Below are 24,715 nucleotides of genomic sequence, written 5' to 3'. Positions count from 1 at the left end.
GTGATGGGACGGTGTGGAGGGAGATTGTCTCTGTGTCTGACCCCGGGAGTGTGTGATGGGACGATTTGATGGGCCCTCTCGTACTCTGGACCTCAGAGTACTCATGTCTGTTATTGCAGTCGATTTTAACTATCTGCGGAGGACAGGAGCGGATCATTTAGCCAGAATGGATGATGGGTGGAGATGAGATCCTGGGCACCCAGACTCTGACGGTCCACCCTCCCTCAGCCTGGAGCTGAGACGCTACTGTGTCAGTGTGAGGAGCTCCGACCCACTGTTGCAGTGCAGAGGGTGCGGGGGCAGCAGAAACCTCAAATAAAACTCGAGTCCGGCACCAGGACAGGAAGTTACAGCAGTTTATTGATTTCATCATGACAAATGTAAATCAAACAATGTGTGAGCTGCTGACGTGCGGGAATAAATAAGCTGCTCCCGACTCACTCACAGTCACACACAATTAACTGAACGGCGAGAACCAGTGCCAGTTTGAATATTCCGTCCCGTTTCTCACCGTCACTCTGCATCGAGGAACCGATGATTATAAAATCACACTTCAGGACCGTGTCCGGGATCGCTGCAGATCCAGGGTCACTGCAGAGCTATTTGTCAATTTAACATCATTATATCGGCCAGACTGCCGCATGCACCATCCTTAGCAAAGGGAGTAAAAAGATTATTATCCCGGGATAATCCCACACCGGGACACCAGTGTCCCAGCCCGCCATCCCGGGCTCTTCCTGACTGTCTGATTGCCAGGGGGAGTCTAGAACTAGCACATCCAGCGGAAGCTGGGCCGCTGGACAATAGGCGGAAATAAGTCACTGCGGGATCACTTTCGATGTCGCGAGACTGGAGCCAGTTCCGTTGGAACGGTTGGGAATTAAACCTGATGCGCGGCCATTAAAGGTAAAGTGGGAGTTAAAGGGGAGGGCAGGGAATCAGCCAAATGCCACCATCCCGCGAACGGGAATGTTCACACATTCAGTTGTTTACACGGTCACTGTCAGTCCGGGTCTGGGTTCCTGCAGAGATCTCAGTTCCTTCTCCCCGGTCTCACTGAACCGACTCCCCCACAGCCTGAATCAGATGGAGGAATAAAGACGAAATAAACAGATTACCCAACAGTGTCAGTAACAGGGGACTGAGGTTAATGTTTCAACACTCACAGACAAATATCACCAGAAAACCCGCGGATCGGCTGATATTTTATCACATTGAACATTAACACAAACACTCACCGGATCCGCTCCAGACTCGGAAGGGTCAGTATGAGGCGGCGGAGAGCGGGGACAGATCGGTCTGTGAGCGAGTTTAATCCCAGGTTCAGCTCCGTCAGTGATGGGTTTGTACTGAGAGCGGAGGCGAGATCTTCGGCACCAGAATCTGTGAGGCCGACATTCAACAGCCTGGAGATGAGAGAGAGTGAGAGTGAAGGACACAGAGAGACAGGAGACGGTACAAATCCCCAGTGTTTATCAGTAACACAATTACTGATCACCTTAATGTTCAGTGTCAGACACACAGTGACTGTAAACACAATCTCTCACAGTCTGGTACTTACCCCAGTTTCTGTATTTTACACTCCGGGTTCCTCAGAGCCGCAGACACCAGATTCACTCCGGAAACTCCCAGTTTATTACCATTCAGGTCCAGCTCCATCAGTGATGGGTTTGTACTGAGAGCGGAGCCGAGATCTTCGGCACCAGAATCTGTGAGACCGACATCCCCCAGCCTGGAGATGAGAGAGAGTGAGGGTGAAGGACACAGAGAGACAGGAGACGGTACAAATCCCCAGTGTTTAGCAGTAGCATAATTACTCATCACATTACTGGTCAGTGTCAGACACCCAGCAACTGGAAACATAATCTGCCACAGTCTGCTACTTACCACAGTTTCTGTATTTTACACTCCGAGTTCTTCAGAGCCGCAGACACCAGTTTCACTCCCGAATCTCCCAATTCATTCACCCCGAGTCTGAACACAAACAGACAAATTGATGAACAAAGTGATTCAAACCGTGGGTCTGAGGGAATTTCTCTCACTTGGATATTTCAGGAAACATTAAACCCTTCAGTAAATCACTGATCGGAGTTCCCATCACTGTCAATGTCCCTCAGTGACCAGCTCCAGCGTATTCACCGAATGTCAGGAATTTAGTCTGTCGGTGTGACCCTGTAAACTCCACATATTCTGTCTCATTCCCCAATGGTTAGAAAAGTGTACCTGATGTGAGACAGTAGGAGGGAGCAGGGTTGGAGAACGTCTCACAGTGAGGAAAAGGACGGAACTTGAAGGAGGAAGTGGGATGGGGAATAGAGATCCCACATAAGGATACTGATGTGAAAACACAATCCCACAAGACAAATGGATGCACAGAAGGGGTGGGTCTGAACTGAGTCCCACAATCGGGAGAGAAGATTCACCCATGGGTTATGTGTATCTGGTAGTGAGCACAGTCACACCGGTGGACTGATGGTGATAGTCACACGGGGAAGGGCAGGGGAGGACAATCTCACAATGGTATTTCTTTCCTTCTCACTGGGACAGTTTGCTGACGGTCTCTTGTCCCTCATCGGGAAAGGGGTGTGAATCTCTGACCCACCTGCTGCAGTCAGTGTCGGTCTGGGTGTCAGTAACAGCAAGAAGGAACATAGTCAATGGACGTGTCACAGGCAGCGAGAAACACGGCCACTCCTGTGATTTAGTACCATTAAACCGATGGCCGTTGTTCACTGATCTGATGAAGTCTCCAACATCCCTTCACAAGGAGCCACAGAACACTCCTGTCTTTGGGGAATTACTGACCGATCCCCTGGGCATTTGTCACACTGCTCAACAATCTGATTTATCGCAGTTAAACCTAAATTCATTTACTTTGAAACAACACAATGGAACTGTTTCACTGTTCAGAGTGACAGATAAATCAAGTTACCTCAACTCCTGGCACTTGTGCAGCCCGGCTCCCAGCCGCTGGATTCCTTCAAGCTGAATGTGGCAGTTCTCCAGGTCGAGGTGTTTTATTGTATCACAGAATCCGATGACATGAGACAGGACCGCGCAGTCAATCGGGGTCAGTGTCATTCCACTGAATGAAAGTGATTCCACAGATCCCAGTGCGGCCTGAGCCAGTCCACGATTCTGAGACTCAAAGAGGTAGTGTAATGTGTTCAGGAAGCTCCTATTACCAGCTTCACTCCTCGTGTTTCTACTCTGGCGTTTAACCTCCTCCTTCACCCAGTCAATCACCCGGCAGGTTGTTTCATGAGGAAATGGACCCAGAATCTCCTCCAGGCCCCGAGCTGTCATTGGGGAGGAGAGACCAGCAACAAAACGGAGAAATACCTCAAATCGCCCATCTGTCGTGTTGTGGGCTTCAGAGAGGAATATCAGGATATCCCCAGGATGTGGATTCAGGAATTGTGCGACTGCAGCTACAAACTCTTGGATGGTGAGGTGTGGGAATGTGTACACCACGCTCCGGGCAGAATCCTCTCTCTCCAAAAGCTCCATCAGGAAACCGAACAGGAACTGGGAAGGCTGCAGATTGTACTTCATCAGATCTCCATTTGTAAACACAATCTTCTTCCTGGACACTCCTCTGAAGGCCATCTGACCAACCCTGAGTAACACATCACGGGGGCTCTCAATCTCACGGCCGTGGTTTTTCAGCATGTTGTAAATATAGTAGGAATACAGTTGGGTGATGGTCTTGGGAACTCGCTGCGGGTCCCTGACTCTTTGTGTGAAGAAGGGGCCCAGTGCCAGAGCGAGGATCCAGCAGTAGGAAGGGTTGTAGCTCATGGTGTACAGGATCTCGTTCTCCTTCACGTGTTTGAAAACAGCTTCCGCCACCGTCTGATCTACAAAATGTCTGGTGAAATATTCCTTCCTTTCCTCACCAACAAATCCCAGGATTTCGGCCCGGACACTGATCTCTGCCTTTTCCAATAAATGTAACGCATTGGGGCGGGTGGTCACCAGCACTGAACACCCTGGGAGCAGCTTGCCCTGGATTAAACTGTACACAATATCAGACACTTCACACCACCACTCTGGATCTGGGCACTGGTGCTTGGGTTCTGTATCTCTCTGACTGTCAGCAAAATCGATTATATGTTTGAATTCATCCAAGCCATCGAATATAAACAGCAATCCCTCTGGGTTTTTCCAGACCTCTCTCAGTAAATTCCCAAAGTAAGGATACTGATCCAGAATCAGTTCTCTCAGGTTTATTCTGCAGTTAATGGAGTTTAACTCTCGGAATTTGAAACTGAAGACAAACTGGAATCGTTGGAATATTTTCCCCGTCGCCCAGTCATAAACAATCTTTTGTACCATGGTTGTTTTCCCGATCCCCGGGACTCCGGCCACTGCTGCGGACATCCCAAATTTGTTTCCAGAGAGAGACCTTTTCAATTTTTGAACAAAACTCCTCCTGAATAACTGATCAGTCCGTATTTTTTCCAGCTTCTCCCGGAGATGTTTCTCTCTCCACTCCTCGTGGTCTCTGCCTCTTGCCAGCAGCTCATGTTCCACCAGTCTCCGATCTCGAACAGTAGAAATGACCGTGAGCTCAGCGTATCGATCAACCAGCTGGAAAACCTTCACCTTCTCCCTCATCAGGATCGTGTTCACTCTCAGTGTTTCAGTCTGTGTCCGCAGAGTCTCCTTGTGTTTCCTTCGAACATCTTAGGACGGACAGAAATAGATTGTCAGTGCTTGAACTGATGAACATGGAGCACACAACATATTTTCCTGAGTAAAAATACTTGTTAAAGACAGTGTTTGGGTGAAATCGGGAGATCAGAGACAAGAGTGTCTGAAAATGAACGATGGTCCAGAAACATTTCTGATCTGTTTGAGATTCGCTGTTACAGGTTCCACATGTGGAGAGAGGCAAAATTCAAAAGGGTGCAGATGCAGGACTGAAGGTTTTGAAGGTGTTGTATTTAAATGTGCTCAGAATTTGGAATAAGGTCCATAAACTCGGCACAGTTAGAGATTGGTCGGTATAACATTGTGGGCATCACAGAGTCATGGATGAAAGAAGGCCATAGTTGGGAGCTCAACAAAGGATACACTTTGTACCGAATAGACCGGCAGGTCGACATAGACAGTGGTGTAGCTCTGTTGGCTAGAGATGGAATTACATCTCTAGAAAGAGGTGAGATGGGGTCAGAGAATGTTGAATCCTTGTGGGTGGAGCTAAGAAATTGCAAGGGTAATAAAGCCATTATTGGAATCATATATGGGCTTCAAAATAGTAGCAAAGAAGAAGGGTTGAGATGGTAAAGTGAGGTGGAAAAGGTATGTAATAAAGGTAATGAAACATTTGAAATGGGGGACTTCAATATACAAGAGGAATAGGACAATCAAGCATACTTTGGAGTATCTCATCGCAATAGAGGGAAGTTATTGAATGTCTACTCGGGGAAAGGCTATCTTAGACTGGGTGTTAAGTAATAAAGCAGATGTTATCAGGGAGCTTAAAGTAAAGAAACCTTTAGGAGGCAGTAATCATAATATGATGGCATTAATGCTGAACTTTGAGAGAGAGAGAAGCACAAGTCACGTATATCGTATTGCAGAGCGAATTACAGAGGCATGAGAAAGGAGCTTGCCCAGATGGATTAGAGAAGGATACCATTGGGGATTACGGCAAAGCAGAGATGGCTGAAGTTTTTTGGGAACAGTTCACAAGGCGCAGGATAGATATGGTCCACAGGGTAAGAAGACTCCAAATGGCATGTGCAGGCAACGGTGGCTGACAAAGGACGTTAAGGACTGGATAGAAGCCAAAGAAAGGTCAAAAGTGAGTGGGAAGCTGAAACCTTTTAAAACAACAAAAGGCAACGAGAAAAGCTATAAAAATGGAAAAGGTGAATTATGAGGCCAGGCAAGCTAGTAATATGCAGCACGATAACTAACCTGTTTTTTCAGTTACAAAGAGTAAAAGGAGATGAAAATTGACATTGGATCATTGGAAAATCCAATAGTAATGCTGTGAAATAGTAATGTGGATAAAATAAATGGCAGAAGATCCTAATGGGTACTCTGCATATGTCTTCACTGTGGAACACGCTAGCAGTGTGCAGTGACAGGCAGGAGGAGTAAGTGTCATTGCTGCTATAAATGAAAAAGTGCTCGGCATACTAAAAGGTCTTAAGGGGGATAAGTCACCTGGGCCAGATGGACTACATCCCACAGTCCTAACAGAGGTTCCTGAAGAGATAACAGATGCATTGGCTGTGATCTTTCAAGAATTGCTCGATTCTGGCATGGTCCCGTAGGAGTGGAGGACTGCACATGTCACTTTACTCTTTAAGAAGGGAGAAGGGAGAAATAAAGTAAATTATAAGCCAGTTAGCCAAACCTCAGTGGTTGGGAAATTGTTCGAGTCTATTATTAATTTTGATGATTCGAGGTGTTTGGAGACTAATGACAAAATAAGACAAAGTCATTGAGGTCCCTGTTACGTGAAGTCTTGCCTGACAAATCTGTTAAAGTTCGTCGAGGTAGTAACAAGCAGAGTGGACAAAGGACAGGTAGTGGATGCCAGTTACATGGATTTTCAGAAGGTATTTCTGAATACCTTTATGATACTCCTTTAAAAGTTATAATCGTATGGTATTGCAGTAAAGGTACTGGCAAGGGTAACGGAATCGCTGACAGACCGGAGGCAGCGATTGGGAATAAAAGGGGCCTTTTCTGGTTGGCTACCCGTGACTAGTAGTATTCCTCAGGGTTTGTATTGGGACCACTACTTTTCAAATTATTTGTCAATAATTTAATGGAATTGATGGTTTTGCGGATGATACGAAGATAGATGGAGGTTTAGGTAGTGCTGAGGAAGCAAGGCGTTTGCAGCAGGACTTAGACCAATTGGAAGAATAGGCAGAAATGTCACAGATGGAATGCAGTGTTGGGAGATGTATGAAAATACCTTCTGGTAAAAGGAACAATACAGCGGATCATTATCTGAATGGGAAGAAGGTCCAAACATCAGATGTACAGAGGGACTTCGGAGTCCTCGTGCAAGACTTTCAGAATTTTAATTTATGGGTCGAGTCTGTGGTAATGAAGGCAAATGCAAAGTTGGTATTTTTTTCAAGGGGAATCAAAAAAGTGATGCTGAGCCTTTATTAGACACTCGTCAGGCCGCACCTGGAGAATTGTCAACAGTTTTGGATCCCATATTTCAGAAAGGAGGTGTCATTGGAGAGAGTACAGAGGAGTTTTACGAAGATGATTGCGGGAATGAAGGGGTTACCATATGAGGAGAACTTTGGCAACTTTGGGCAAAAGTGGAATTTAAAAGAATGCGGGGGTATTTCTTTGAAACCTACCGAATGTCGAAAGGACAAGATTGGATGGATGAGGGGAGGATGTTTTCTCTGGTGGGAGTATCCAGAACTAGGGGCACAGCCTCAAAATTGAGGGGGCGACCCTTTAGAACAGAGGTAAGGAGTGTGTTTGTTTTTTTTAGCGAGTAGTGATTCTGTACAATACTCTGCCATATTCTGCGTTGGAGACCCAGTCCGTGCATATATTTAAGACGGAAGCTGATCAATCAGGACATCAAAGGATATGGTGACCAGTTTGCTTGAGTGGGATCCAGATTCAGCCATGATGGAATGACGGAACAGACTCGGTGAGCTGAATGGACGAATGTTGCTTCTATGTCTTGTGGTCACAGCAAAGCTCCGCTCCACTTCGGATCTGAGGTGTGAGATTTCCTTTGCTGGAGTTGAATGCTCCAATTGGTAAGGTCTGGCTTCAGTTTTGTCAAATCTCCAAATATTAGGCGACAGGAATGTCTGTTTATCTAACTCATGGAGGTCTCTGCATGCACAGCCCGAGACCTGGAAGGTGCAGGGGGGCTGTGACAAATGCATTTGGTTTCCTGTTTTCAGCCACAGCAACAAAAACCTGCTTCCCAGATTCTGACAGTGCAGAAACATGCCTCGAAAGACAAGGATTCAGACTCTCAGAATTCAAGAAAGACTTCGAGATTTCCGTTCCATCGCTTACCTTTCAGATGTCTGGGCACTTCAGATAAACCCCGCTCAGTGTCCATGTAGGCGAACTGGCCGACACCTGTTCAAACAGATTAACCTGCATGAAGTATGTTCTGTGTAATACTGTAAATTCATCTGCATTTTCATTTGTAACACAGTGTATTGTTCACCGTACCGCGTTCCCGTATTTCATTCAATATTCTGCTCAGCTTCGGTAAATGGTGATGTAGTTTCACAAAGGATTCTCACATCACCCTCTGGGCCCCGGAGCCCCTCTCCATCACCAGATCCAGGAGGAGTTTGGAAGCGCCCGCTCGGTTTTTCTTCTCCGCGAGCTCAGTCACCCTCTGTAACGAACAATAGGGACATATTGAGGAGCGAAGGGATGGGTACAAATCTACCCTGAACATGGACTGATCCAGCACATTTTGCACACCGCAGATCACTGAGAGCCATTGAACTGTTCATAATGGGGGAAAGATTTTTAAAGAAGCGAGCGTGGTCAGTCGTTTTTTTGTTCAACGCCACAGATTGCGGGGCAGTATCCGCTTGGCAAGGTTTAAGTGGAACGGACATCGTGTATGTGAGCTCAGAGATAGAATGTGGTGTTGATGCTTTGTGTCGGGAATGATTCAGTGAGGAGAGGCGGAGGCTTTAGGTAGATTTTGGATAGTATTTTCCATTCTATTTTTCACGGGTAGAACAGTGGGAATGCCAGGCAGCATAGTGGAATGCTCTTCCTACAGGGTGTGGTAAGACCGGAAGACCTCCAGTACATTCCTGCACCTTCAGCAGTTTCATCCAGCTGCAGCTTGTTACAGACTGCGCTAAGGAACTTGAGCTGGGGCTGTTGAACCCAGGATCATTCAGGAGGCTGAGAGGTTGACTAACAGGATATAAATGGAGGGAGCTATACCCAAGGCACAGGACACAGGGAACTTGGTGACGGTCAGGAGGGGGAAAACGGAATGCCTCGATGCAAGAAACCCCTCTATAACAGGTATGAGGCTTACTGTTCTGGGGTATGAGCTAGCTGAGTAGATATCCAGAGATTATACCTCTGGCACTCAGTTTGGCTTTGTGACTCGGAAAGGGTGAGAAGAGCTGAGCTGCACTGACTGTGAGAATTCAATGGTTAGGAGAACAGACTGGAGATTCTGTTGACGAGAACAAGATTTCTGAATGGTGTGTTGCCAAGGTAAGGGATATCGCGGATCGAGTCTGAAATATTTTTAAGGGCAGGGCGAGCAGCCAGAGGTCCTGGTCCACGTCGGTTCCAATGACAACAGTAGGAAGGTTCATGTAGTTACATGCTAAGCTGAAGGTCAGGAGTTCCAGGATTGTGTTCTCAGGATTGCTACACGTGCTACGTGCTAGTGAGGCCTGAAATAGGACGATAATATAGTCTGACGCGTGGCTGATGAGATGGTATATGATTGAAAGTTTCAGTTGTTTGGATGATTGGGCTCTTTTCCAAAGAATATGGTACCTGGACAAACGTGATCGTTTTGCATCCGAACTGGAGGGGGACTGATCGACTTGCGGGAAGGGTTGTTAGCGCTGCGTGGGGAGTATGGAGGTGTTAAACTTGAGTTGCAGGGGTTGAAGAACCAGAGTGGATAATGGAGCGGTTGTGTGGAAAAGATTCTGTTAAGCTGACATGCAAAGTCAGGAAACTAATGCTTCGAAATGCGTATTATTTCACTGCAAGAAGTATTGTAGGGAAAGGTAGATGAGCTTTGAGCATGGATTAGAACATTGAATTACAACATTGTGACCATTAATGTGATTTGGATGGAGGAGGTGCAGGACTGGCATCTGGGAAGTTTCCGTAATCAATATATTGAGGTCACAACTACAGACAGTGCATACTGGAATTCTATTAGAGTACCAGACAGGGCAAGTAACAGAGGAGTGTGCAAGAGAACACTTTGGATCTGGTGATCATAATGCCATTAGGCTAAAGATCATTATGAAAAAAATAGGTCTGGCTATCGAGTTAAGTATTTAAGTTGGAGAAAGGCCAATTTTTATGGTATCAGAAGGTATCTGAAGAAAGTGGATTGGGAGTTACCAGGAAATTGGATGAAGGGAAGGCAGTGGATGTTGTATACATGGACTTCAGTAAGGCCTTTGACAAGGTCCCGCATGGGAGGTTAGTTAGGAAGATTCAGTCGCTAGGTATACATGGAGAGGTAGTAAATTGGATTAGGCATTGGCTCAACGGGAGAAGCCAGAGAGTGGTAGTGGAGGATTGGTACTCTGAGTGGAGGCCTGTGACTAGTGGTATGCCACAGGTATCAGTGTTGGGTCCATTGTTATTTGTCATCTATATCAATGATCTGGATGATAATGTGGCAAAATGGATTAGCAAATTTGCTAATGATACAAAGATTGAATGTGGAGTGGATAGTGAAGAAAGTGTTCAAAGCTTGCAGAGGGATCTGAACCAGTTGGAAAAATGAGCTGAAAATGGAAGATGGAGTTTAATACAAACAAGTGTGAGGTATTGCACTTCGGAAGGAAAAGCCAAGGTAGAACATACAAGGTAAATGGTAGGGCACTGAGGAGTGCACTAGAACAGAGGGATCTAGGAATACTGATACAAAATTCGCTAAAAGTGGCATCACATGTAAATAGGGCAGTAAAGAGAGCTTTTGGTTCATTGGCCTTTATAAATCAAAGTATTGAGTATAGGAATTGGAATGTAATGGTGAGGTTGTATAAGACATTGGTGAGACCGAATTTGGAGTATTGTGCGAAGTTCTGGTCACCTAATTACAGGAAGGATATTAATAAGATTGGAAGAGTGCAAATAAAGTTTACAAGGATGTTGCCGGGACTTGAGAAATTGAGTGATAGAGAAATGTTGAATAGTTTAGGACTTTATTCCCTGGAGCGCAGGAGACTGAGAGGTGATTTGATAGAGGTGTATAAAATTATGGTATAGACAGAGTGAATGCAAGCAGGCTTTTTCCACTGAGGCTAAGGGTGAAGAAAATAGAGGTCATGGGTTAAGATTGAAGGGGGAATAGTTTAAAGGGAACATGGGGGAACATGAGAGTGTTGGGAGTGTGAAATGAGCTGCCAGATGAAGTGGTGAATGCGGGCTCACTTTTGACATTTAAGAAAAAACTTGGATAGGTATATGGATGAGAGGGGTTTGTAGGGATATGGTCCAGGTGCAGGTCAGTGGGACTAGGCAGAAAAATGGTTCGGCACAGCCAGGAATGGCGAAAAGGCCTATTTCTGTGCTGTAATGTTCTATGGTTCTATGGTTCTATGATTCTATGGGACAGGTTGTTTTCAGGTGACAGATGTGCTTATAAGTGCAAGGCTTTCAAAACTGATATTTTGAGAGTACAATGTACAAATGACCGCAAGTACACTATTTGAATGTTCATGACAAAATAAAAGGCAAGAGTAACATGTTTAGGAAATCTTGGTTTTTGAGACATATTGAAGCCCTGGTGAAGAAGAAGGAGCGCATAGCAAGTACAGGCTCGAACGATCAAATGAGATACTTGGTGAGTAAAATAACTGTAAAAGTTACTAAAAGAGGAAATCAGGAGGGCTGGAGTATGGCATGAGTTTGCAGACAAGGGAGAAGAGAACCGCAAAATCTTCATCAAATATTCTTAGAGCAAAAGCAGACCAACGGGCAAAATTGGTCCTCCTGAAGTTCCGAGTGGGCCTTTATGCATGAAGCTGAAAAAGGCGGGGGAGATTTAAAATGGATGTTTATGCATTTATATTTACTCAGCAGACTTACAGAGTATTTTGAGTGAGGCGAAACAGCAGTGAAATCATGGGCTCTATACAGATTACAGAAGAGGAAGTGTTTGCTGCACTGAGAGAGAATAGGGTTGATTTATACCCAGGTTGTTCTTCCTAACTTGTTTGAAGTAGTTCAGAGACTGCAGGTGCTCCAGCAAAAATATTCTAAACGTCAAATGCGGAAATATTGAAGGGTAGCTAATGTTATTCTGCTGTTTCAAAAGGCTGTAAGAATAAGCCAAGAAATTACAGGTTGGTGAGGCTAACACAAGTGGTGGTAAAATTAATGGTAGGCATTCTAAGGGACTGGATATGAGTATTCGGATGGGCAAGGTTTGATTAGGGATAGTCAACACTGATTTGTGCCTGGTAGATCCTGTATAACCAGTCTTATAGTTTCTCACGGAAGTTACGAAGCAAGTTCCCAAGCAAGTAATGAAAGCATTAATGAAAACAAGTCAGTGAATGTTGTCTTCATGGACTTCAGCAAGGCCTTTGACACGATCCCTCATGGCAGCCTGGTCAATAAGATTAAATCGCTTGGGATTCATGACATTGCAATAAGTTCAATCAGATATTGCATTCGTGAGAGAAGCTAAGAATGGCAGTAGAGGTTTACTTCTCTGACTGGAGGTCAATGACGAGCGGTGTGCGGCAGGGATATATCATGTGGCAAACTAGATATGTAAATCTGTGGATGACACCAACATAGGGATAGCGAGGAAGGTTATCAGAGTTTGCAGTGGGAATTGGAACCGCTGGAAAAAGGTGGGATGGAGATCGGCAGATAGAATTTAATGAACACAAGAGTGAGGTGTTGCACTGTTTGAGGACGAACCACGATAGCACTGAGACATTGAGAGGTTGGGCATTGAGTGGTATGGTAAAACCAATATATCAGTGAATACATATCCAAAATCTCTTCAAAGTGTTGCCGAAGGTAGATTGCGTTGTAAAGCTTTTCGGACATAGGCCTTCATAAATCAAAATATTGAATACAGAAGTTGGGATATTATGTTGAAATTGATGTTGCAGAGGCAAATTGGGAACAATGTGTGCATCTACCTCTCGGAAGGATATCGATAAGATTGAACGAGTGCAGGAAAAAATTACAAGGTGTTGTCAGGACTTGAGGGCCTGAGATATAGGGAAAGTTTGAATAGGTCAAAACTGCCATAGAGTGCAGGATGTACCAGGAGAGATGTGATAGAGGTATACAAATTTATAAAAGGTATAATGAGGGTAGATGCAAACAGGCATCTATTACTGAGGTTGGGTGAGACGGGAATTAGAGGTTATGAATTAAGGATGAAAGAGGAAAGAAAATTTGAGGGAGAACTTCTTCACTGAGAGGCTGGTGAGAGTATGGAATGAGCTGCCACCGGAAGTGGTACATGTGCATTTGATTTGAACATTTAAAAGCAATTCGGATAAGTACATGAATGGGAGAGGTATGGATGTCTCTAGTCGGTGTGCAGATCAATGCCACTAGACATATAATAGGTCAGTGTGGACATGATGGGCCGAACAGCCTGTTGCTGTAGTGTAGAGTTTGATGGCTACGGCTAAATCAAATTATTACCGGGTCACAGTTGATTTTCCCTGGGGCAATCCCTGGTGAACCGAAGCATGTTCACACTTCAATGCCAGGCTCCATGAGGGTCCAGTGTCAGCCTACAGCCAGGAATTGACAGTGAGGAGCTGCACTATTTCAGGGCGTTTATGCATGTGTGAAAGACCAAAGCCAAACGGCAGTAATTCAGCGAAGGAAGTTTGGATTGAAATTGTCAGTTGTCTCCTGTGGAATGTTAGGGTTGGGGATAATCTTAGGCTCTTCACTAAAATTCAGTCTGGTGAGCAACAGGTAAATGTGTCCCAGTAACACGAGGATCATTATAAAGGTGTTTCTTGGTAATTCTGTGTTAGCTGCAGACGCTTGGAATATTTCTAATTGTATTATTTTGCAGTTCTCTGTGTTTTGGTAATTACAAACTCCAAATGGAACAGTCACAAGGAACAGAAGGTAACTGAACCCTGAGGCATGTTGGGATACTTGATCAAATGCAAGAGGGTCAGCAATTGAAAAGAGAGACGATATTCAGTACTGCCTGTTCAATTGACGATGGGATTGAAGGTAGACTCGAGAAATGAGCTGAGAATTAAGTCACTATATATTTGACTTTTCGGAAACCCGAGGGTAATCAAGAGAGTCTGGTGATGGCCATTAAGGTCGAGCATGGGGAACATGATGTGATGTCAGACTGAGTGGTGTAAAGTGGTTCTCTGCCCACTTGCAATGTCCGTCAAGTGTCATTTCACTAAATTCACATCTCAATCATTGTCTGTAATTTAGTCTGTCTAAAAGAGAATGTGTTCAGAAATATGGACAGAGACTTGTATTGGTTAACAAAAGTTCAGGGTTTCTGCAAACGAAAATTCTTTTCTTGATGTTAACCACAAACATTATAGGATTTTTATAGCCCAGAGATGCCGTTACACCGGTTCCATCGGTTTGTGATTGATTCAGTAGAATCTACACTCAGTCTGTGTTCCTCTCACTTACGTGATACTGTGGCCCGGTGAAGTGATCCTCGCCCATTAACATGAAGCTGATTCCCTCCACACCCTCCTCAATCGCCTGCTCCAGTCTCTCCATGTAGAATCTCGTCAACTGGAACAGTTGGTGATCCTCACAATTTGACAGGAAGGCGGAGATAGCGGAGGTAAGATCTGTAGTCAGTCATAGAACATAAAATAGTAGAGTGTACCATGCGTATGCGGACACGATGCCAATTGAAACCAATCCCAGCTTCAGGAACATGGTCAATATCCCTCCGTTCCCGGCCTACTCATGAGTTCAAACGCCTCTCAGATGCTGCTGAGTATCTGTTTCCAGTCTCTCCCTCGGCAGCTCATTCCAGTCACCGATCACTCTCTGTGGAAAACCTGCATCCGAAATCCCCTTTAAACTTTACCCTCTAACCTTAAACCTATTCACACCAGTACTTGATATTTGCACCGAGTCACAGATTATCGATCATAAATTTATGAATTCTCTGAGATTGAGGCCTCAGTCTCCGACGCTCCAGATGAAGCAATCCAAGCTTGATCGACCTCTCCCGGCAGCAAGTATTCTGTAATCGTGGTGAAACTCATTTGCACCCTCGCCAGAGCTTCCACATCATCTTTCCACACCAGATTTGTGCACAATGCTGAGATTGACTCTGAACCAACGTTCATCCAGTTACAGCATAACTTTGAAAAATACATATTCGCGCATCAACTCATCGTTAGCATGCTACCAATTGTGTTGCCACTTTCAGGGAGCTATGCACATCCATCACAGGACCCGTCTGTACATCAGCCACCCTAATGGTCCCAGCATTCACTGCGTACATTGCTCGCAAACTTGACCTCCCAAGTTGGAACTCCTCACATTTGCCCAAATTCACTGTACTTGGTGATTTTCTGTTCCAATTTCTAATTGGATGCTTCGCATTTTGACTACAGTCCCAAATTTACACGACCCCGCCGAGACTGTCAATGGACCAATCAGTCCACCTATATGATTTGATATACATATATATAATTAGTTTGAGGAATACATAGTTTATTATTGAACTATTTACATCACACACGATGCATAACGAGACAGTGATCCTTGTGGAGACTACTGGTCACAAGTCTTCACCCAGAAGAATGATCCTCCAGTCCTCACAGACCTGACTCTATTTTATGTGCCCAAGACAACACTGAAATCAATGTACAAAGTCTCCGTTGAAGATTCCTCAACCGCAACGGCGATTGTTCGTTTCCCACTGTAGGTGCTACCTGACCTGCTGAGTTCCTCCACCATTGTGTGCATTGCCTTCTCTACTTACTCTTTTGTTTCACTTTAATCTTATTCGCAAACGACATTCATTGCCCCGATAGCCCACTCAGATTCTCTGTTTAAAATTTCTCCTGTTCACAGTTTCCCACACCCAGCCCGTTCTCCCACAATATAACGTTCCTTAACTGGGCCACAGAAAACAGATACCGGGAAACTCCCCTCACCTCCATTGAGCAACAACCCGAAAATCCGGGGAGAATTCACCATTGCCCTTCAAAACAGAAAACACCATCTATTTCTCTCACTGGCTGTCGGAGGCATTTCCCACATCAGGGCGTACCAAATACTGACGGAAATTCTGTCTGTTCCCTGGACTGTTACATTGCCCGCACTTGTATTTCTATCTGAGTTTCACCCACACCCACTGTTTTTTTCCCAGCAGCTCCTTTTCCTTTCGCTCAGGTGAAGATCTGCATAGTGAGCGGAGTGATTCGACCATTCCCTTTCTTAGGTCCCTTCGCTGGACCTAGTGAATTGTTCCAGTGTTCAATGTCGCATTACCAGTACGATCAATGAAGGAAGTGTTGCTATGTGTCCTTTTAGCGCCTAAATTTATTCCTCTGAACTTATGACGATTTGGCTACGCGTGTACCAGGATGACAGAGTTTTAATGAGAAAGAGGCCAGTGAGCATACCTGTTTCCATTCTGACTCTGACTGTCGTTGGTTGAATGTCGTTGTTTGTCTGCCGTCCGGGTAGAAGAAAACACCACCTGCTGGCGATGATCTGAATTACACAATTAAAAAATAACTATGAGTCAGTTACTCTGTCCTTCAAATTTAAAATACTTCTGTAAGGTCGCTGCTCAGTCTCCCACATTCCAGGTGGGAAATACGTAGAGTGACCATTCTCTTCCCAGAATTGAGGCCTTCTGGCCTTGACAACAGACTCGAAAATCTCTGCACTCTTTCCACTTTAACCAAGCCTTTTCAAACATATAGCGGCTAGAACTATACTTTGTACTGCAAACACGGTCTCACCAACGACTTACACAACGGCGCCATACAGGCTAACACAACGTTTTACAGGTCGAACAACCCGATTGCAATTCCCGCCGCTCCCAGAAGCAGAAGACATCAAAAAGAGATGGCGTGAATACATAAAAGAATTGTACAGGAAATATTTCAACAGTGAAGCCACCTGCAGTGACTCTCTCGTCGATCTAGAGCCGGGCATTCTGGAAGTGAAGTCGAATGCGCGATAGAAAAAAAATACTAAAAATAAGGCTGCAGGATGTGACAGGAGTCCAGTTGAATTGCTTAAAACTTTAAAAGGTGATGATGGAAAAGTGTTGTATGTAGTTTGTCAGCTGATCTGGTAAATGGTAAATGGCCTTTAGACTGGGGAAAAAAAAACCCAGTTTATATCCCAATTTCCAAGGGCCAACAGGCTCCGGGACAGCTTCTTTCACCAGTCCATCAGACTAATTAACTCATGTTGATTTGAGTACTGTATACTCTATTATATGGACTGTTCAATTTATTACAAATTATTATAAATTACTTTGTTTGCACATTGCACATTTAGACCTAGACGTAGCATAAAGATTTTTAACTCCTCATGTATGTGAAGAATGTAAGAAATCAATTCAATTCAAAATTGCTAATTTTGTACATTATTTTACAAATCAATGGCATTAATAATGAATTTGAGAGATCTCGACACTGTCACACACATCCCTCTTGTCACAGGCTTCCATTCTCTAAAACCATCTTCTGTCATCTCCCTCTGCTTCTTGTTCTCGAGTCCGGTGTGAATCCACCTCGCCAGCTCCCCATTAATCCCACGTGACCGAACCTTCCCGATCAGCTGCCATGCGGGATCTTGTTACAGACTTTACCAAAGTTCAAATGAACAGCATCACTGCCCAACTTCACCTAACTCTCTTAAATAATCTCCAAAATACTTGACAGATATGATGTCCTATTGGGTAGCGTAGATGGTTATTTCCCCACAACCAATGCCCAACCCCCCGGGATTTCAGCTTCACTGCAGACTGAGAAAATTCTGATCCCAGCAGTCGAATTACCAACCTGGACTGAAGCCCTTATACTGCCAGTTCCATATTCTCAGAGTCACCGGCCCAATATCATCACCCATACAAAGACGCTTTGGTGCCAGCGATTTGCCGTGGTGTTCCTGCCATTTCCGATTCACAAACTAAGGTGGAATTAGAACCTGATGACCCTCTGCCGGGGCCGGTGCTCAGGCTGGTTTCCCGGTCTGTATAGAGGATGCGGATACACTTCAGCCTGACCCCAGCAGCTAAACCGAGCACATTTGATCACAATCTTCCTGCTGTGTGGGGTCTTGCCCAGCACAGCTGGCTGCCATGTTTCCAGCAGTGTAGCAGGAACAAAATGTAAAATTATAAAGTAGAAAGTGCCGGGAACTCAGTACATCAGACTACTTCTCTGAAAGGAGGAATGATGGAAGGCCCAGTTCCAGAACTGAGACAGTCCAAGATGCTGCGGATCTGCTGAGCGTTTCCAGTATTTTCTCCTACTTACTTTAAATTTCCTGCAACTGTAGTATTTTCTCCCTCTTCATTTATTGCACAGATAGTTAACTGATTGTAAAATATCAGCAGCACCCTAAACTGTAAATGCCAACCCACCCAACCAATTTCTTAGTTCTGAGGTAATTCTGACCCTGGTATAACACACCCCACAGTGTTCACAGCATCCTTTCCTCCCACTATCATTCTGTTACATTTGCCCCGAGGCCACTGTCTCTACCCTGAGGGGCGGTTACAACAGGGCGATAAATAATTGCAACACTTGCTACAGCTCTGACGAGCTGTTACCCTGGAAACGGAGGAAGTGGCTCACTGAAAATAACCGAAAAAGGAAATAACAAACTCAACATCAAATGCTATGAGTTCCATTATGATAAAGATTAACACTGCAGCCATTTTGTAACAGTGAAACTAAAATTGAAATGGCTGCTTTTACCCGGCCACGTGTTGTGTTCAACCAATCCTATAAAAGATGAAAAACAAAACTTCGCAATGTAGACAAAGTTTTAAAGAGAGATTGCTGAAATATATCATTGTAGCAATAGGATACAGGCTGGGCAAAGGTTGAACAAGATGGTTGATATACATCACTGAGATGATGGGATACAGGCTGGACAGAGATTGAATATGATGGTTGATATATATCATTGAGGTGGTTGGATACAGACTGAACAGAGGTTGAACAAGATGGTTGATATATATCATTGCTGCAATAGGATACAGACTGGACAGAGGTTGAACAAGATGGTTGATATATATCACTGAGGTGGTGGGATACAGGCTGGACTGAGGTTGAACAATATGGTTGATATATATGATTGAGGTGATGGGATACAGGCTGGACTGAGGTTGAAAAAGATGGTTGATATATATCATTGCTGCAATAGGATACAGACTGGACAGAGGTTGAACAGGATGCGCAGTGGATGAGCAGATGGATCCAGATGGCGATGGGGATGAAACCCAGATAAATGAAAAAGAAAAACTTAATGTTCGCATTAACAGGGCCGGATATCGGGAAACACTGTAAGCATTTCGGCAAGTCGTAGTCATGGAAAGAAGATGTAAATAAACTTCCCAGTCCCCCCAGAGGACGTGAGAGATCTGAATCTCACTGTCCCGTCTGAACGGGGGAAAGATGAAACTACTGATACACGTGGAGGTGTCTCCCGAGGGAGCAATTACTCTGTTTAACCCTCTGTCTGCAACAACACAACGGGCCGAACGGCCGCTTCCAGTGTGCTGGAAATATGTAAAACAATTCTTGACCCCAGGCGTCGATCCAGGTGAAGTTTGGATCCGATACCGGGCCGGGTGATGGAGGTAAAGTTCAGCAGGTACATCCTAATGGATGGGTTCAGTCTCGGCATCACCACCCCATCCCGCTCCTGGGACCAGAACACCAGGGGCTGAGCGGCGGCTCACCTCAGGCGATTCGGTGAGAAGGTCCCATAACCCGGAACTGACCAAGACAGTTTGTATCCAGGGAGCCAGACGAGGCCGCCAGTTCGGGAAAGTTAACGTGAGTCTCTGCCCAACGTCAGGTTCCCCCCTGCCCCGGGATCGGATTCAGTACTCACCGATGGCAAATTATCGGTCACGTCCACCCCTCTTGACCGGCCTCAATACTCACCGATAAGAACTTGATCAATTTGTCCCGGAGACAGCGATCGGACCACCCGCTCCCAGCAGACGACCCGCTTCAACAGAGAACGGAAAGAAAACCCCCGCCCACCCGGAGACTGTGAGAGCGGGGGCGGGGCCTCGGAAGCGAAAACCTGAGATACTGCAGATCTGTATTTGAAATGGGAGCTGGAAACGGGATCAGTAGACGGGTGGAAGGTCTCCCATCTGAACCGGTGACTCTGCTCCTCGCCCCTCACACGCTGCCCGACCTACTTGCCGCATTTTATACGTTATTTCATATTTACATCAGCTACATTTTTTATTTTTCCTCTGTATCTTCCCCCTCGCCATCGCTCCACCTCCCGGTTCTCAGAGTACGGGTTCGATTCCCAACCCGGTACGATACACAATTCCTACCCGAAAAGGCCGTATATGGGGATAAGTATCTGGAGGAAGATTAGTGAAGAGGGATGAATGAATAAGGGAATTGTGGAGGGAGTGACCCCTGATTGTGACATCCTAAACAAATTTGCATAAATGCAATCCGTACATTCATTAGTTATCTCCTTACATTCCATACAGTGAATGCTGAAGGCATCCGGGTCTCCACACCGGCTCCTGAGGTCACTGATGGGCGGTGACCAGAAAGCAATAAATATGTTCAACACTCTGTAGCTCTGGTGGGCTGTTACCCTGGTGATGGAGGACGTTGCTCAGCAGAACTAACGGAAAATAGTAAATAAGGAACAACCTCACATGCTCTGCGTTTAATTGTGACAAAGATGAAAACTGAGCTCTCAGCCATTTTGCAATGGGGGAGATAAAATTATATTGGGAATTTTAACCCTGTCTCGAGGTGCATCCAGTAAATCTGTTAGTAGTTCCATCTCTACAGAAATTCCAGCAGTGCAGAAGCTGTTCCAAAATCAAAACACGTTGTTGTTTGCGGCCGGTCTGTTCCAGATGTCAACTATAGGATATTTACAAAGGACATCATACAGTACATTGTGGTGATAACCATTAAGTGTCCTTCTTTGTTCAGTTAAGTGGTCAAAAATTCCATTATATTCTATTGTCTACAAATAACCTATAACTACGATCAACCCCAGGCATTGTTACCGCTGATATTCATATCCTGCTACTGGACAGACTGATGGAAGAGAAGGACCCCAGATACAACTGAATAAATTGAAATTGCGATCTCAGACTCCCCTACTGTTGAAAACATCTTGCCCCTATCACTCTATCCAGTCCTCAGGATTTCATTGACATTTCTGTTGCCAGAGTTACCACTCCTCCATTGAGAACATTCTCAGATACACCATCTTTCAATGCATTGTGGTGATAACCATTCAGGGTCCTTATTTATTCAATTAAGTAGTTAAAATACCATTATATTCTTGTGCCTGCAATTAACATATAACTACGATCAACATTAGGCATTGATACAGGTGATATTCAGATCCTGTTACTGGACAGAAGTATGGAAGATAATGTCCCCATATACAACTGAATACATTGAGATTGTGATCTCAGATCCTAGACTCCTCTCCTGTTTAAAACATTATGTCCCTGTCACTTTATCCAGTCTTCAGGATTTCATTGACATTTCTGTTCCCAGAGTCACCACCCCTCCATTGAGAACAGGCCCAGAGAAACAAAATGCCCCTCATACATAAAACTTTTCATTCCAGACTGATTCTTGTGATACTTGTAAACAACAATTGAAATGAGCACACTTCCACGAATAACGGACAAGTTGGTGGCAGGATAATTTATTGAAAGAAACTGAGCTTTCCTTACTGCTCTGTTAACAGTCACAAAATATCTCCCGATGTTCAGTGTGCCTATCTATGCATGGAGCCGAAAGAGATGGGAGAGATTTTCAACAAATTCTCTGTGCCTGTGTTTCCTTGGGATACAGGAAATGACTGTAGAAATGACGAAAGCCAGTCAAGTCATGGATTGTGTGCGTATTACACAAGCGGTGCTTGCTGTACTGGGATAAATTAAGATGGATAAATCCCCAAGAATAGGATGGAAACTGCAGGAGCCCTGCTGGACATGGATGATGCTGGTATTTAAGGAGTAGAGTTACAGGGGTAGGTTGAACAGGTACGAAATTGTTTCCCTGAAGCACAGGAGAATGAGGGGAGATGCCAGGTGCTGTTCCCGAACTTTTTAATACCGTGGATCCCTACCATTAACGGGAGAGTCTGCGGATCCCAGGTTGGGAACCCCTGCTACAGGTAAATAAACCTATGATGGTAGAAATAGGGTGAATGCAGGAAGGGCATTGCCCCTCATGTTGTGTGTGGTCATAGGTTTAGGGAAAAAAGTGAAATATTTAAGGGGAATTGGAGTAGGAACTATTTCACTCAGAGAGTGGCACGGAAGCAGTTGCAGGTTGCAAATGCAGCATATAGGAGAAGTTTGTATGGGTACATGCATATCGTAATGTTCGAAAACGCTGCAAATACAAGAAACACTCTGGAAATAAAGAATATCTGTGGAGAGGAACAAAGTTAATGCTTCAGTTCCAACCCCCTGTGTCGGAATGGTTTCAAACATTTTCTGAGTTGATTTCAGGTCCCCAGCATCTTGAATGTTTCTTTAATTTCCAGCTGCTCACGGACAGACGACAGTGAGTGGAAATTTTCAAACACGGTGAGAATACGGAATCCGAGGTAGATAACCAACGATGCAAACACTGAACAGCTCGTCCCAGATACTCACTAACTCTGTGTGTTGAGATTAGCTCCATGTCTATTTGATCTCTCCGCTCAATTGTATCTGTGCCTTTTGGTTTTGGACTTTCCAACCCTGAGGAACAATCCTTGGTACATTTGACTGGGCATCAACGGCTTTGCAGACTACGTCAGGAAAAATAGCTCTGACTGTAACAGTGATGAGGCACCCCCCCCCCCCCTCGTGCTCTAATCAATGCTTCAAGGCATCCAACACAAACCAGCCCCGAAAACTACCCCTTCCTACGTTTGAACAGATTTCAATAGGTACATTTAATGTCAGGAAAATGTATACGATATACATCCTGAAATTATTTTTTTCATCGCAAACATCCATGAAAACAAAGGAGTGCCCCAAAGAATAAATGACAGTTAAATGTTAGAACCCCAAAGCCACCCAAGCTCCCCCTTCCATGCATAAGCAGCAGAAAAGCAACAACACCTCACCACCAGCAAAAAACAAGCATCGGCAACCCCCACCGAACAAAAAGCATCAATAAAAACACAGACTTGCAGTACCCCAAAGACTACTCGTTCACCCGGTAATAATTCGACATACCACAGGCTCTCTCTCTCTGTCACTCTCTCTCTCTCTCTCTCTCTCTCTCTCTCTCTCTCTCTCTCTCTCTCTCTCTCTCTCCTCTCTCTCTCTCTCTCTCTCTCTCTCTCTCTCTCACACACACACACACACACACACACACACCCTCTCACTCTCCCTTTCTCTCCCTCCCTCTCTCCCTCTCTCTCTCCCTCCCTCCCCTCCCCAATAGGGGAAAAATAAGTTGTCGCCATTTCAGAGGTGAGCAGCCACTCTCTGTGACAACAATGAAAAGACTCAGCCAAGATTCAACCCCTGTCAGGCTACCGAGCCAGAAATCATCCCAGGCCGAGTGCTCCGGCAGTGTGGACACCAGCTCACTGATGACTTCACAGCCATCGTCAACACTTCACTCATCCAGGCTTCACATCGGCCAGCATCATCCCTGCAACAAATAATTCTACACCGTCAGAATGAAACGACTACCGCCGGGTGGAACTGCCACCAATCATGACAAAGAGTGTGAAACGGCTGGTAATGACACATATCGACAACTCCAATCCTGCGCACAGGTCACTCACCAATATTCCTAGTGAAAGAACCGCTCTGTAACAAACTCCAACTCACCCATCTAAATACAGCCCTGTGCAACTGGGTGTTGGACTACTGAACCAACCGTCTTCAGATAGTCAGGATGTACAACCGCTCCTCACTCCCAGTCATCCTCAACACAGGCGGTGTGCTGAGCCCATTTCTGTACACTCTGTTCACACATGACCGCACGGCCAAACGCCCGGGGAATCACATTGTCAAGTTCGCCAAAGACACGACAGTTGTTGAGTCTATCACATATCAATGAGATGACATACGAAAGAGAAGGGCTCAAGGCCTGGTACACATTCACCCACAAACTCACCCCACCACACCCCCATTACCACGAGTTTAACATTTTCTGTCACTAACAATATGTACATGACACTGCTTTGCCTTACGTCACTTTATGGATATACCACAAATGTTTTAAGCCATGATATGTGTTTTTATATAATTCTTATATTTATCTCTTTGTGATTTTTGTTTCTGCATGAGATCCACAGCAACAATTATTTCGTTCCCCTTTACAACAGTTTACTGGAATGACATTAAACAATCCTGAATTTTGAATCCTTGGGAAAATACACGACATGCACGACATATCTGCATTCACCCTATTTCTACTACCATAGTTTAGTTTACCTCTACCTGGGGTTCCAAACCTGGGGTCCACAATCACGCCCGTCTGGTAGGGGTCCACGTTATTAAAAAGTTTGGGAACCCCTGCTAGCCACTACCCTCAATCTCCTGTGCTTCAGGGAATCAACTTCTCACCAGTTCAACCTACCCCTGTGACTCTACTCCTTAAATACCAGCATCATCCGTGTCCGGCAGGGCTCCTGCAATCTCTACCCTGTTCAGGGGGTTTATCCGTCCTAATTCACCCCAAGACAAGCACCTGTTGTGTAATCCGTGCACAATCCATGACCTAGCCGGCTTTCATCATTTCCACAGTCCCTTCCTGTCTCCCAAGGAAACACAGGCACACAGAATTTGTTGAAAATC

The 24,715-nt window shown here is 45.0% G+C and overlaps 1 protein-coding gene across 1 annotated transcript in view; it reads right to left on the bottom strand.

Annotated features, from left to right (window-relative positions):
• Window positions 1–340: 340 nt before the first annotated feature.
• The window catches only part of LOC140721345 (NACHT, LRR and PYD domains-containing protein 1a-like), a 30,812-nt gene continuing 6,437 nt past the window's right edge, over window positions 341–24,715 (bottom strand). The window contains 9 exon segments of the mRNA XM_073036187.1: window positions 341–1,077; window positions 1,239–1,406; window positions 1,888–1,974; window positions 2,933–4,688; window positions 8,032–8,097; window positions 8,194–8,365; window positions 14,359–14,536; window positions 16,323–16,413; window positions 19,839–19,999. Coding sequence (XP_072892288.1) covers window positions 990–1,077; window positions 1,239–1,406; window positions 1,888–1,974; window positions 2,933–4,688; window positions 8,032–8,097; window positions 8,194–8,365; window positions 14,359–14,536; window positions 16,323–16,413; window positions 19,839–19,999 — 2,767 coding nt within the window. The 3' untranslated portion in view covers window positions 341–989.

The sequence above is a fragment of the Hemitrygon akajei genome, unplaced genomic scaffold, assembly GCF_048418815.1.
Source record: "Hemitrygon akajei unplaced genomic scaffold, sHemAka1.3 Scf000054, whole genome shotgun sequence".
Taxonomy (NCBI): Eukaryota; Metazoa; Chordata; class Chondrichthyes; order Myliobatiformes; family Dasyatidae; genus Hemitrygon; species Hemitrygon akajei.
This window is presented reverse-complemented; position numbering and strand designations above follow the sequence as displayed.